At 36.2% G+C, this 15,920-nt stretch overlaps 1 protein-coding gene across 1 annotated transcript; it reads right to left on the reverse strand.

Moving 5' to 3' along the window:
- Window positions 1-288: 288 nt before the first annotated feature.
- CWC27 (CWC27 spliceosome associated cyclophilin) lies at window positions 289-15,564 on the reverse strand (the record flags this gene model as incomplete). Its single annotated transcript, XM_010163176.2, has 9 exons — window positions 15,472-15,564; window positions 13,761-13,873; window positions 12,234-12,377; window positions 11,439-11,537; window positions 11,156-11,259; window positions 10,075-10,144; window positions 7,724-7,803; window positions 4,464-4,497; window positions 289-464 (listed from the first exon to the last, which is right to left on the reverse strand). Coding segments are annotated over exons 1-9 (827 nt in total), but the record flags the coding sequence as incomplete, so codon positions are not given.
- Window positions 15,565-15,920: the final 356 nt, after the last annotated feature.

Consider the following 15,920-nt stretch of genomic DNA (forward strand, 5'->3'; position numbering starts at 1 on the left):
ATACTCTTAGTTTATAACTCAAAGGGAAAAATAAAACTCCCATGCAAGGTATCAGTAAGAGTTAAGTGTAACAAAATGCAGCTTAACTGTTTGGCTCAAACTGATAAAAGAAATTAAGAAATGAGAAAGCAATAGGCAATTTTATCTTCCACAGCTGAAGGTGGGAGGGGGGGGAATAATTTTAATGTAATACTAACCTATTAATGCAGTAACTGCAAACTGGAATTAAACAGAAAAACTAACTGCAAACAAGATGAAAGGGGGGGGGGGGAAAATCACAATACTTACCTGCGACTAGTTGTTTTTCTTTCTGTCTTAGTTTCTTCCTCTAGAAGTTGCTGTTTAGCATTTTCACTTGTATCTATTTTCAACTTCTTGGCGATGCGCTCTTTTATTTGAAATCTCTCATTGCTAGCAGCTTCACCTTCTACACTATCAGTATCTTCATCGTGTTCTTCTTCCTCCTTTATTAATTTAAAATGATAAAACTTCTCCTTTAGCTGTTTTTTTTTACTACAGAATGTTGAATATGTAAAGTTTTTCTTACAAGGAGAATACCTTACAAAACAAACCCAAAACCACACTTCATTTCAAAGCAAACTTTTAAAATAAATATACCCTCATTTGCTTCAGAGGGAACAAAAAATTAGAAATATTATAATTAAACTTGTTTTCAAATGCAAATCATAACTTTTTCATATGGCTCAAAAAACTAAACCAGTTTATTTTGGACTGTAATCTCTTACAGGTCTGCAGAAGACCTCACAGCAACGTGGTATCAGTCTGGTCATTGTTCATGAATCCAAAATTTGGTCAAGGCAATACATTAATAATTTCCTTCATTTTCCACTGAAAGAAAAACAAAACTTACTAAGAATTTCCTGCCACGGAGCTATACTAGAGTTATGATGGGATGGAAGAGGTTTTCCCACCAGTCTCCACGAGGGAATTTACAAATACCATGTTGATCAGAACAGGCTGTGAAAACCTGAGGAATCAATCATTCCAACTTGTTACAGAGGTACTGTAATTCCAGACCTAGCAGAGGAAGGCAAAAGGGGATAAACCATCTTGGTTCGAAGACATTTAGAGGGAGAAATATGACTCAGTAATGAAGAAGCCTGGCTAGACCAAGGGATTTAAGTTTGACTACTTCCTTCCTTGAAGAAGGAAGCCTGCATGAACCTTAATGGAAGGATGCCTGCTCAAAGACTAGATGCACATCTTTTCATATTTATTTTGGAGTGATGCTAATTAGCTAAAGAAAAAGCATAGGATTGTAATCTACATTATTTTAATTTTAACCACACAGGGAGAAAGGACAGATTTAGAAATGGTATTCCAGAGGACTGTACTGTAACCAGAGGCCTGCTAGGATGTTAGTGCTTGGAGAGGAACACTCTAAAAACAATTTACATATCCTGGCTGTGATTGACAGGTAGGAGGAAGAGCAGCATGAATACCATGCAGGGGGAGAGGGGAGAAAAATAAAAGCAGCAGGAGGCACAATTTTGGGAATAGAAGAGAAAAATCAAGATCTGAATTTCAGATGTCATATCTGATTCACTGTTTAGGAATCTTCAGACTATCATGCTTAGATTTTAGATTTAGACAAGAGAAAACCAGTCAGGAATAAAAATCAAAACTGTGGATATTCAGCACAGTAAAATAGCTGAATATTTTGTCAATGAAATAACTGAAAGGTTGTTGTGGGGGGGTTGTCTGTTCTTTTTAAATAGGGGAAACAGAAAAGTGGAATAGGATCGGCATTTAACTTTATTTCCCAGAAAGTTATTCTCCGACAGAGGAGATAATGAAAGTTCCTGAAAGGTTTGTTTCCTTGATAAATTATCAGGGAGATGGGATAACAAGAGACCTCAATGTCAGGGGACAGAATCCAGAAACGTAACGTGACTGGACTGTGTTCAAGGTGTTTAACAGTCAAGGATAAAGACAGACTCCGGGCGGAGATTTGGCTAGGGCTTAGGTAAGAGCATTTCACTGAAACACAAAGAGTTGAACGGGAGATTTTATAGAATAAAAATTTACAACTCTAGACAAATTGCAACTGCTAAGTGGTAAGCTAATAAAAAACTGCAGAAATATGAGTAAAAAGAGGGGGGTTCCATGTATGGTATTTTAAAATGGGAGAGACAAAATGGTTCAACTTGTCCAACTCAGATAAATTCTATACTTCCTGAACCTTTCATTTCTCTCACTCTGCACAGGTTTTCATCATTTTTCCTCTACAAAAACACTGACTAAATAGGATATAACCTTCCTCCACAACCCCTTTGCTCCTGCAACTCTACTCTTTTCTCCTGCCCAGTCTTCTCCTTCCACCTCTTTTCTGTCTCATTAACTCAATCTGATCTTGTATCTTTTAGACTCTAATTTTTCTAAAGTCTTATTACTAACTAATAGATTTGCCACATTTCCACCCAGAGTGGGCTATGACAACTCAGGAGGGAAGTGGCTGTTCAGCTGGGTGATGGTGTTCCCCTTGTTACACAGAAATGCAAAACTGCCTGCATGGAAGCTGTATTAGTTTTTGTTGCTCTTGTTAGCTGAGTGGCCTATTCTTCTCTTTGCTCTGGAAATAAAAATGTAATGAAAGATTTCGTGTCAGAATGACTAAAGAGTACTGTATATAATAAGATTTAGTCATTTGAGAAGACTATTGAGAGGGGAGAGGACATCAAGTTTTATCTATCCATAGTACTGCACAAAACTTACTGTTCAGTAACTAGCCAACATATAGGGACAGGAAAACAAGTTGTGTAGAAAGGTAAAATGAAAGAATGTCACTGGTGGGGAAGAAAAAAAAATTCAGCCTTGTGAACAGCTTTCATATAAAGTTTTTATTAATGACTTAGGCACAAAAAGGGGTTTAACAAACAGCGATGAGGTACTGTTAATATAAAGGATCTGATTCTCAAAGCATTAAATGAGTAACCTTGAAGGACTGTGGTAAGAGAAACAGGATGATATTTAATAGCATAAAAAGCAAGGTTAGGTGCTTAGGGAATAATAACAGGAGTTTCTCTTACATGCTAGGGACGTGTTATTTGAGGGAGGTAGGGAGATATGGAAGAATTACATGCTCATAAGATGGCTATAAAACTACTAACGTGTTGCAGCCGTGTAAATGAGAAAGTGACCCTGTGATGTGTTAACTGAAATAAATTCAAGAGAGTTGATAAAATACTAGTACCACTTAACAAGGTTAAGGTAACTGCCTGAAATGCTAGATTCTAGCTAAGATCTCACAATGAAATTAAATCTAAGGGCAGCACCTACAGGAAAAAAAAAAAAAAGCCTTCCTATTTCCTACTTCATGACATTATTCTGATTAATCATTAATCATATAACAGCATTCTGATTAATCAAGCTGAAAAATAAAAATGTAAATAAATGTACCTAATATATCCCTGTTCTATATTCCCCAAATCCCATTCACTTAACAAAGGCCTATTTGAACACATGAAGAATTATTAATTAAATACCATCTCAGAATCCTTCTAACACTTAAATGCTCCTGCACTGCAGGAATTACAGGGGAAAAGAGTCCAAGAAGCTGAACTCATACTATGCTTTGTAAAAAAAACAACAGGAAACAGGGTGGAAGCAGACCTTTTTTTTTTTTTTTTTTTTTTTTTAGGCAAAAGAATGGGATAGATTGTGTCTTTCCTTCACTTCCACTGTGCACCAACTAACAGTGCAGTACCTGTGCACGGCGGACACATACGGAAAACACTACTCTTCAGGATTCAGTTTGGGGAATGGGAGATTACATTCAAATATGACATCCTTGTCTCAACAGCCAATCAAAGGGGTACCTCCATGACCTATGGCTGGAGGCAAAGACATACTTCAGCTAGCAACCTTGCTCTGCACCTTGTATGACAATCTCCTTGTAATTGAAATAGCCTCCACGTCTGGTTGAATGTTACTGCTTGGTTATTCAGATTTCCTGTCTTTCAGAAGTGACAGTCTTCACCAATACAATTTTAGTGATAAATAGTCACTGAAATTTTGTTTCCTTGAAGAAATTTTTCGAACAGGACTCTCACTCATACACAGATTTCCCCTCAGACATTGGAGTTATATTATTATTAATGACTAACTTAATTTTAACTTTTATTTTAGAAGCAATTTCAGGGCTTTTATTAATGGTTTGTCAGTCTATGATAAATATCTACCCATGTACCTACTCTATTGACCAAAATATCTGGTAAGCAGTTTTTACAAAATGCAGTAGGTTGTATGCAGTAGTAACTACCCTGCTGTGAATGTTCACAATGGCAAAGCCTTAAGAACTCTGAGAGGGCCTCCAGCCTTTTGCTGGAAATCTCACTTGAGCTAGTTTTCAATAACCTCTAAAGTAGCATTTACTCCCCTAAGAAAATCTAATTCACACACAGTAAAAACCAAAAACTTCTTTGTAAAAAAAAGTAACTTACCTCACTCACATCCCCTTCTTCATTTGCTGCTTCACTAAAAGAAGAAAAATAACTGTAACTACTTTGAAGCACCAGAGGATATTTAAAATATTACTTTTTTAAAAAAGAGTTCTAAAATAAAAAAAAATTGTTTGGTTAGCTACTTGACATTTTAGTCAATATAGTAATTTATATCATACTCACATTCATCCTAAAAGAATCAATTAGTAGTATTTTCTGCCATTTAAATGTCATATTCCTTTCTAATGAGAAATATTTAAAAACAATAAAACCACAGACTTTCATACAACGGACAAATTCTAACCATACCTTGAGCTATTTAGACAAAACACTACTGTATAAAGTTATAAGCAAAAAAAAAAAAAAAAAAAACAACCAAAAAGCCAACAAAACCCACTTAAGAAGGATGTTTTTGATCTCATATATCAAACAGTTTCTAGCATTTCATTGCAAATAGTCTATATTTTGGAAAGCCTTCTTTACATAGAAATGTTCGACATACACTGTACTGATAATTAAGTTTAATATTAAAATCATCATTTGTTATGCAGCTACAGTTTAGTGTACTAAAAAAAGAATCTACTTGAATATACTAAGGCTAACTTATCCACTGTTAATTGTCACAAATTAATAATAAAGACCCTTGAAGATTTTTCCATCCCACAATTTAAAAAAGCAAAGAAAGTTAAAGGAGTCCGCAAAGTCAAGGCTCTGAGGTGGGCTCTAAGCCACTGATGAGTAATCAAAGTAATAAAAAAGCCCGTGAATTTGTCGGAATCAATTACATTAATTTCATTTAAAAAATTAATCCAGAAAATTCCCTGTTAAAGTATCTCTTAATAGAAGATTATAACTAAAAAAAAAAAAAAAAAAAAAGGACACCTTTATAACATATAGAATGCCTCCAAGTCTGTAATTCTGATTGTCAGTCCTGCACAAGTAGCAACCACAGTAAAAGGTAAAATTACCTACTTGGGATTTGTGACATGGCTATAAAAGGACGTGCCTTGCCAACTTCTGGGAGTGTTTTGAAGGGGTTACACATGGTTGTGGATTACCTCTCCAATACATTTGGACTCACACAGAATCTCTATTCAAAGGTTTTTAAGGGAACTAAGTAGTCCTGAGTGATGAGAAAGTCCATGCATGAATAAATAGATAGTTAAAAGACAGGAAACAAAAGTTTGAAGCAAACAATCACTTCTTGCAATGGAGGAAGATCACTGACGTATATCCACAGTAATCTGTGTTCAGGCTTGAGCTGTTCAGTGAGCTCAGTAACAAAGCAGGCAAATAGCCAGGTCACTGAGGTTTTCCGGTAATACTAAGTTACTCAGGATAGTAAAGCCAAGAAGAGATTGAAGAACTGCAGAAGGAGCTGAATGATGAGACAATAAAATGACAGATGAAATCTAAAGTAGAGAAAAGTAAAGGAGTGAGGAAAAGGAGTTCCACATTCAGAACAAGCTGCCCTCAGCTGACCATCATTCACCATGATGTGTACCTCAGGGGTTTCTACTTGGACCAGTACTGTTGAATATCTCCATCAATGCCATAGTTGATGTGGGATTGAGTTCACCCTCAGAAAAGTTGCACATGACACCAAGCTGAGCAGGGCGGTGGACACATCCGAGGGACAGGATGCCATCCAGAGGGACCTGGACAATCTCAAGTAGTGGATCTATGTGAACCTCAGGAGGTTCAAAAAGGCCAAGCACAAGGTCCTGCATCTAGTTTGGGGCAATCTGCAGTATCAATACAGGCTGGGGGACGAAGGGATTAAGAGCAGCCTTGCCAAGAAGGACTTGAGGGTACTGGTGGATGAAAAGCTGGATGTGAGCCAGCAATGTGCACTCACAGCCCAAAAACCAACTGTATCCTGGGCTGCATTAAAAGAAGCATGGCCAGCAGATTGAGGGAGGGGATTCTGCCCCTCTACTCTGCTCTGCTGAGACCCCACCTGGAGTACTGCATCCAGCTCTGGGGTCTTCAGTAGAAGAAAGACATGGACCTGTTGGAGCAGGTCCAGAGGAGGGCCACAAAAATTATCAGAGGGATTGAAGACCTCTCCTGTGAGGACAGGCTGAGAGAGTTGGGGTTGTTCAGCCTGGAGAAGAGAAGGCTCTGTTATTGCAGCCTTTCAATACTTAAAGAGGGCTTACAAGAAAGATGGGGACAAACTTTTTAGTAGAGCTTGTAGTGATAGGACAAGGGATAATGGTTTTAAACTAAAAAAGGGTAGATTTAAACTAGATATAAGGAAGAAATGTTTTACTATGAGAGTGGTGAGACACTGGAACATGTTGCCTGGCGAGGTGGTAGATGCCCCATCACATTGGATAGTGCTCTGAGCAACCTGATCTAGTTGAAGATGTCCCTGTTCATTGTAGGGGGGCTGGAATAGATGACCTTTAAAGGTCCCTTCCAACCCAAACTATTCTATGATTAGGAAATTCTTGAAGCTGATATATTATCATGGAATTGTCTCAGCTCATAACTCCACTTAAAAAAGCAAATCAGAAGTTGAGAAGTATTAAAAAGAAACAGAGAAGAAAAAGGACACCACCCTTATGCAAGCATGCAGATTTATAAATCATCTCATTCCTAATATATTATTTAGATTTGGAAAAAAAAAAAAAAGAAGAAGACATTTTAGAACAGAACAAGGGTTGGAAAGAACAACAAAAACAACTTCCATGTGAAGAAAAGTTGCATAGGCTTTAAAAGTTTAGACTAGAAAAGAGATGGCCTAAGAAGAGTGGTGGTAAAGGGAGGTTTAAAGGGATTGACAGCAAACTGTCTCACACTCTCCAGCATAAGAGTTAGAATTATCAAATTATGCTAGTAGCAGCCAGGTTCAGAACAAAAAGGGGAGGTAGTTCTTCCAGCAGCTGACAGGAGGGTGTGAATGTAAACAATATTACAAGAGACTGAATAAGTACTTTGACAAGAGATCTATTAAGGGTTACTAAATAGATGAACCACATCAAACTCTGACAGTCCTCTGAGCTGGAACCAGATGGGGGCTGGGAGACTACTCAGGTAAACATTATGCTTGCCCTACTTTTATTCTTTATTGGGCATCCACTGATGGCCAATGTTGGTGACAGCACAGTGGGTTAGAAGAACATTTGGTCTGATTCAGCATTACCATTCTTAATTTCTCAGAGTAACAGACAAACAAAAAGTATACATGATGCTAAAAAGGTCTATCATCCTGAAAATGAATCTGTTTTGGAAACTGGAAATCATATATTAACCTTTTGACAGCAGGAACTGAGCTTAGATGTGGATCATCCTTCAGTAGATCATGACTACTTTTACTTTTTCCCTTCATGCTCTGTTAAAAAAAAAAGAAAAGAAAAAGAAAAAAGCTATTACAAATTTCAGTGTTTGAGAGACTAGATGGTGAAAAAGGATAATGGTAAGAAAAAGATAACTTGTTTCTTGTTAGACTTCGGCTAACCAGTAAGCAGAAACAATTTTTATAGCAAAAGAACAGAGAGGCATTCCAAAAAGATGAGTATCAAACTGACTCCATGGATTTTAAAAGTATTTTTGCAATAGCAATGCACTTAATTTTACAGGGGGAGGGAAAAAAAAAAAGAGGTTGTTTAATCATCACAATCATTCCACATCATAAAGATAAATGGTCTAGCACATACGAGTGAATGAAGAGGTAAAAACTTGAATTTCCAATAACAGTATATGACAATTCAAAGAACTACCATGTATGAAGCAGTACATATCAATTGGTAAAATACTAACCTAGAAAGGAAAAATAAATTAACAACCTGCAATATATCAACCTGCAATACATTATGCAGGAATCATCTACGGAAGCAAGCAGACATATCAATCTAATAATACATAATGTACTCAGGCAGAAAGACTGCAGTAAGAAAGCTTCCCCATGCTAACCCAAAAAGTACTCTGACATTTCAGATTGAAATCAGACCGAAACTTTCTGTTACAGAAAAGAGTCTGTATTGTGACCTGAATGTCTTCATTTCAGCCATATTTTTTAATCCTTACAGAAAGACAGTAGTTGTGGGGGTAATGCAACCTTATTCATCCAATTTTTTATTATGTAGAAAAAGACACTAACACATTCAGGAACATGAAAAATTATTTCCTTCAACAAATAAGTTGAAGAGCTAGATGAAACATGAGAAGTGCTTGCCACCTTTGTAACTACTCCAAACAAGTACAGACAACAAAATAAGCAGTTTCAACACAGATGGTTTCAGTTTTAACACTAATCAACAGCCAGTGACAGCCTCACTGGCAGGGCCCCGGCCTGCACTAATACCCTTAGTGGCCTTAAGGAGTTTTACTTGGAGCTCCTCCACCCATGAACACGGTTTCAGCTCAGGTCTGAGAATCCATCCACTGCCTGAGCTATGTCAGAAGTGTACTTGCACCTAACCCTGTCCCCTGAATGGGCCTGTTGCACCCACATTCTAGAGCTGTCTCCAGTCCTGACTCCTGTCCCATCTCTTTCTGCTCCTGACTGGACCTTCTGGATGGGGACTTTGGTCTTGGTTAATGTTTGCCATGTCCACGACTGCTGATGGATCCTGTTACCAGCAACCAACTCTGCCTGCTGTATTAACTCCCTATGGGATTATGTCCCTGTTAGTGAGCACACTGCATGCAGTGGATCACTATTGCCTCCTCACTTGCCCTCCCTCATGCAGCCATTCTGCTCTTGCCACTTCTTGATACAAATTTCCTTAATCCTGTGATCTCTGCCTTCTATAACATTCTAAGGTACATAAATTTTATTTCTAACATTCATACTCTATAATATAACCATTTTGAGACTCTATGGATACAGAAGACACAATTAGATCTGTAACATTTAAAAGACACCAATCACCTTAATCCCTTGTTTAATCACTTTTTCAAAGTTGTCCTGGTTTTGCTGGGATAGAATCATAGAATTAGTTCTCTGTCAGAAAAGCTGCATTTTAAGAAGAATGCAGCACCCCACGTGGTGAGAAAAAAGCTGATAAGACACTTTGTTTTAGTTTGTGGCCAGCCACGGTATGTGGGTTTCCATAATGATAAAGGCCTTTAGCAGTTTAGAGTTAGCCAGGTGCTAAGGCCAGGAGGAGTGAAAGCCAGAGCAGCTGACCCAAGCTGGCCCACAGAAGCATTCCATGCCATAAATGTCACAGTCACTATAAATTGGAAGGTTTGCTGGGGACAGCCCTCTCCTTCAATGGCTGTCATCCTTGAAGAGTCTCATCTGTCTTTCTGCTCCTGAGGCCTACTCTCCCACTTGCTGAGACCACTGTGCTTTCATCAGTTGAGTGCAACTTTACGTATTTTCTATTAGTATTAGTATTAATATTAGTTCTTATAATTATTTTATTAAATAAATATCACATAGTAACTGAAGGCACCTTCAAAGTTAGAAAAGTTTAAAACTTCCGATTTTTCCACATGTTAAAATAGTAAAATCATAAAAATTGAAGTAATTTCTAGTATTACTGTTCAAAACTCAAACATAAGAACAAGATTAAGAACTTTAAATCTTTTCACAAACATGTAAAAAAAGTCGTTTTCTGTTTAAAAGAAAAATGGGGATGATTTGGTACACTACCTGACTAACTCTATTGACTTCCTCCTCTTCTTCTTCAGCTTCTTCCCCAAATGAAAGCAGGCTAAAATTTCTTTGAGAGAGAAATACATTTTCTAGTTAAACTTTAAATACTGTCTTATTAACATTCCATATACTTTAAACATTATTTACATATTGTATGCAATTTTTAAAAAACCTTTTTGTCCTGATAAACATACCGATTTCAAACAACTATGTGTTGTTTTGCAATAAACAATGAGTATTTAGAGAAGCATGTTCTTTTCTACTCCTGAGGAAAAACAATCAGGACAGCTAAGTGTCACTTAGAAAATGGTAAGAAGGAATTTAAAAAATTCTGCCTTGACTAACTTTCACAGACTTCTAAATGCTGTCAGCTCTGAAAACAGAGCAGTTGCATTTTTTAATTTTTTTTTTTTCCCAACAGAGCAACATTCGAATATCAAACACAACATTTTCAAGATATGACGGCTCAGAAAGGCATAAAATGCACACTGATTCACAGAACGTAATTAAAAGAAATAATGATTTTTTTTTTCTGTTCAGCAGAACTGACAGCATAAACACACTTTAGATTTCCTATTACTTTTTACTGCATGACTACCAAATTCAATTCACAGAAACTGAAATCTCCCTTGCTCCCTTGCTAAAATGCCTGCCTTTTGCTAAGTATTTTAGTGGGAGAGAAGTGGTAGCTGATAAAATAAGTTCAAAAACCTCAAATAACTGAGTTATGACCTAGTTACTAGCACGTATTAACCACGCTGTCATCTGGGTCAGAGAAGAATGACTGCACATTCTTGCCCAAGGGAAAAGCTAAAACTACCTTTTACCTCTCTTTTGCAACAAGCTATCAACATGCATTAAACAGTTATAGCTTAGCTACCAACAGTAACCGCTTCAGTCAGAGCAACTAGATTTGTATGATCTCTTCAGAAACGCACAAGTAGGTTTTTCTAAGATTAGAGAACATTCCTCTGCATTTTGGTAAAACCTTGTGTTTCAAAAGTAGAAATAGAAAATTACCAAGATGCAAGTTAAAGGTGAAAGAAAATTAACCACGACTTATGTTGCAGATATTTACTTTGTGCCTTTTACTTTGGACTTTTTAGTTTCTTCTTCTGGTTTGTCCTTCTTCAGCTTTCTATTTGGTCTTGGAACAACGTCATCAAAAGGATTAAACAAAACCTGGTAAAAAAGTACTACTTTAGACACATTTTTAATAAGTATTTTGTTAATTAAATGATTCAATATTTTAAAACAATATATAAACAGACAAGCCAAGTTTTAATATAAGAACGCAGTTTTCTGAACACTGTGAACAAAATAATTTTAAAATTTAAAATTTCAAACCAGAGCATACTCACCTCACTACTTCTTATTTTGTGCGGACTGAGAGGTCTTTCTTCCTTGTCAACTTCTACCTCAGCCAGGCGCAACATGTTATATATTGTATCCCCTGTAACCTGTCAAATTCATAAAGAAGGTTTGAACATCCTTGCTTAATAGTTTTTAATTATTCTGCAAAATGGCAGAATGGCAATTATTACATAAAGACAATTGAAAATACTGTAAGCATGTAAGAATTCTAAAAGACAGCAAGCACAATGTACAAATGATTTATTTTTTTTTTTTAACAGCAAAAGTTGAAGGAATACAGGTAGCTAAACCTGCATTTTTGAGAGCGTACGCAGGGGAAGATTTCAAGTTCTTACTGTGACCTGTGAAACACAGACACCACGAAATAAAAAAAATAGTTGTTTTCTTTTCTTTGAAGTAAAAAAATGATAGGGATAAATTAATCTTGTGTTTTTCATTTTTCTGATTCTTCCTGGGTAATTTGAGTTTACAAACAGAATTTTCTAAAATGTCACTAGAATTAGATTAATTGATTAATAAGACAGAGCCATAATAATATTAGTAAGATTATTCAAAGAAAGCGCAATATGAAAATAGAAGAATAAGAACAGCAAAGTAGATAACTACGGGAACAACTCATAGGAACATGTCTACCAGACCTGGGAAGCAAAGGGAATTGAGACAGCTTAGAAAGCAGTAAAATAAATTTCAAATGTATGTAGCAGCAAACACCACTAAAATACGGAAAAACTTATAGCAGCTACTGTAAAACTCAGACTAGGACTCCAGTTCACGTAGCAGACCTTTCCAAAGATTGTGTGCTTGTTATTAAGTTCATCTGCACGACCCAGTGTAAAGAAAAATTGACTCCCGTTATCATGAGGCCCAGCATTTGCCATTGCAACAAGTCCTCTGCGATTAAATCGCAATCGTGAGTGGAACTCATCCTGGTAAAGCAAGAAGAGAAAAGAACAATATTTAAGTATGTAACTATTTTTTACACTTCTTTAGCTATGGTTTACTTACATCAATACGCATACACAGAAAATATGCTGTTAATTTTCTTTTAAATGCAGACAGTAATAAAATCAAAGTCTTTTGAAACTTTATGCCACAACTGCATTTAAAAGCTTCTGTTTTCAGCAGAAAAGATTATTTTTAGTCCTTTTTTTCCCTAGTGCCTATATAAATGCAAACAAGTGAACAACTGTCTTTCAGAAGAAACCATAAACATATAACCAACAAACATCAAAAGAAAAAAAATAGAAACTAGTATACCAGTAAAAGAAAGACACATGATCTAATTAAAACTCTAAGCCCTGTCTTGTTAACTTTCTCTTTTTCCTATCATTGCCTAATAATCAATTGTTATTCATTATTTTTGTTGGAATTTATTATCCTCCTAATATTAAAAAGTCCAAAACATTTCTAAAAGTAACTTCATTTCATATACTTCTTTTAAAACTATTATTCTTGTAAGGGGGAAATTCTACTTCATGTAAAATAACTGGAAGCTAAATAACAGGTTGTACTAGTACTGTACTGCAAAAATCCATAGGAAGAAAATTTTCTGGACCATAAGAAGACAGAATAGGACTGCTTTAAAGCAAGATGAAAATTATGAGTAATATATTAATACCATGGTAATATCACAATTCTTAACTCTGCACTATTGAGATACCAGTAATTTTAAGCAGCAATGCAACTACAACACTCGTAATATTTGTTTTGATCTCTGCTCAGGTACCAATCCCCTCCACAAACTTCACATTTGTGTGATATGTATGAGTCTGCTCGAACAGATGGAAGGCCTAGAGACAGGCTATGCAGCTTCAGTCATGAGTTAAAGGTGCCTGCCCCATCCGAAATAAAACAATCGGGAAGAACAGGACACAGCTGCTGTGCTTCTGTAGCTTCACTCAGGATCTGAGTTTCTGGCTTAAGAGATGAGCTGGTACCAATAATACCAATGAACACATATACAACATTCAAAGACCTTTGCTAAATGAGATACAACCTGTGTAAAAATGTACATTTCTGCATCTGAATTTGCCACCTCCTCTTCACTTTTCCCACTCCCTATTTTTTCTTGTGAAGTTCATGCTAGTAAGGTTATACATTTATCATAATATCAGAAGAGAGAGATTTAAGAACTCTCAATGCAAAAAGGCTTATTCAAAAATACTGAAGCAACATGTGAAAGCAATTACTGTACATGTACAATGCTGCATTTCTAATAAAATGTTTGTTTTCTCACGACCTCACGTGGTAGCAAGAACAACTGATAGAGAATAACCAAAAATTAATGCATAAGATATACAGATACATACCTTGAAGGGAGCTCCATAGATTGAATCTCCACCTGATCCAGTACCAGTGGGATCACCTCCCTGCACTATAAAACCAGGCACTACTCTGTGAAATATTGTGTTATTGTAGTACTCTAAAAAAAAAAAAAAATATATATATATATATATGTAAGTAGTCTCAAAAGTCGCAAAATATCAAACTTTCATATGATTATGCAGAGATGTCCAGAGAACTGAAGTTCCAGAAAGCAAATACTGTAACGGAAATCTGCAATTTTCACTAGGTTCCCTCCTCTTCCACTGTCTTCCTCAATGTGACTGTGTCTCAGCTACACAGCATTGCTCATGACATTTATGAAAAAAAACATGGTGTTGTATGGTGCAAATCACCATACCACTGCACATCACCAACAAGATGGTATTGATGAATTATTTTCTTCTCAGCTTTTAAGTTTTATCACTGGAATGATACTACCAACGTACATCAATTTAAAAGGAGAACTAAAACCACTCTGCTCTGTCACAGCCACCATACATCAATAGCCATTCCCATACACCAAATGGTTAGCATTTTCACTCACCAGCACGGAACACAGGTGTCACCTCTTTCACCACCTACATTCAACCCAAACTGATCATTTTCACAGAATGAAATATCTGGTACATTTTGCTACCTAATTTATCTTCCTTTATGTATCTATCAGATAAGGCTTATGTGATCATAAGAAACTTTACTTGACATATATTTCCAGTAGATTTTTTTTTTAAATAAATAAAAATAAATCTGTAGCATGCTGCAGGACAAAGCAGGATCTGCAAATGTTGCAGCACCGCCAGATATATTCACAGATGGTTATACGCTAGGATACTCAAAAGAGAAATACTCAAATTTATTACACAAAGCATAGGATCCTACACAGTAGCCAGAAAAATTCAGAAAGGAAATAAAGCCCAATTCTTTAACACTGAGGATAAGTGAACTCTCAAGACTTACCAAAGGCTTAGAAATTGATTTACCATTGCAAAAAAATCTCCACATTTCCACTTTAGGTACAAGAATATGGAAAAGGCTGGATCCGTGCTGGAGGCATAAATCCTGGACTGCTATTTTTCCTTAACAGAGGAGGGCTAAAAGAACTCTTAACCACTCCATAAATGCATAAATAGGACAATAGCAGCAGCTACAAAGCACATAATGGCACCAGATCCTTTACAAATTCTTGTTACAGTTTTCTCAACGGGGATGTTCTCATTCTGGTACCCACTACTTCAATGAAGAGTGTTACAGAGCTTCCATCAATCACAAACTATAGCAAATGAAACAACAGAAGTACTCATTAAAAAAATGAGAAGGTAGTAAAGATGGTGATACAGAAACTAGAATTTTGGAAAACGTCCAATACTGCATCATTGCTATTTCATACATACTTTAAAGAGGTAGTTATACTTCATAGAGACTTGCTGAAAATAAGCCTTCCCAAGCCACCACCAACTTTTCAGTAATACTATGTCATCTGCTACATTAGAGCAAAACATACAATTTTTTTTTCCCACTGGGTTCCTAAATAACCTTGAAAAATATTGTCTGAATGTTAGCTAATATTTTCTAAATACAAATAAACTTATTAACATATTCTAGTTAAAACATAGTTATAACCTCTGTTTGACAAAAAAAGGCACAAAGATTGCATCTGAAATAACTTCAACAACTCCTGTCTCAGTCAGTCGTTACCTTCCATACAAAGCTGGATGAAATTTCGACATGCTTTTGGTGCTTCTTTTGACCATAATTCTATATCTATATCTCCTGCTGTTGTTCTCAGCAAAACCTATACAGATAAACACACAATTAGTTTTATTGTAACTTAAGTCACTGATCAAAAAATACAATTTCTGAGTTAAAAAAATACTTCTGAATTAATTACATTAATAACAGTAGTAGACATTTATATGTGCCAGATAGTTACTAGACAGTATTGCCAGAACTCAAGATACAGTTCTGAATCAATATGTATAATAAGGTTTCAAGGCTGATGATCTGGTACTTAACACAAGACAAAAAATTAAGATACCCTTGGAGCAGATACTCCTAGAAACTGTGCTAAGGCACATGGAGAATGAGAAGATGATTGAGACAACCAGCATGGTTACACCAAGGGCAAGTCATGCCTGACCAATCTG

The sequence above is a fragment of the Antrostomus carolinensis genome, unplaced genomic scaffold (assembly GCF_000700745.2).
Source record: "Antrostomus carolinensis isolate BGI_N321 unplaced genomic scaffold, ASM70074v2 scaffold25692, whole genome shotgun sequence".
Taxonomy (NCBI): Eukaryota; Metazoa; Chordata; class Aves; order Caprimulgiformes; family Caprimulgidae; genus Antrostomus; species Antrostomus carolinensis.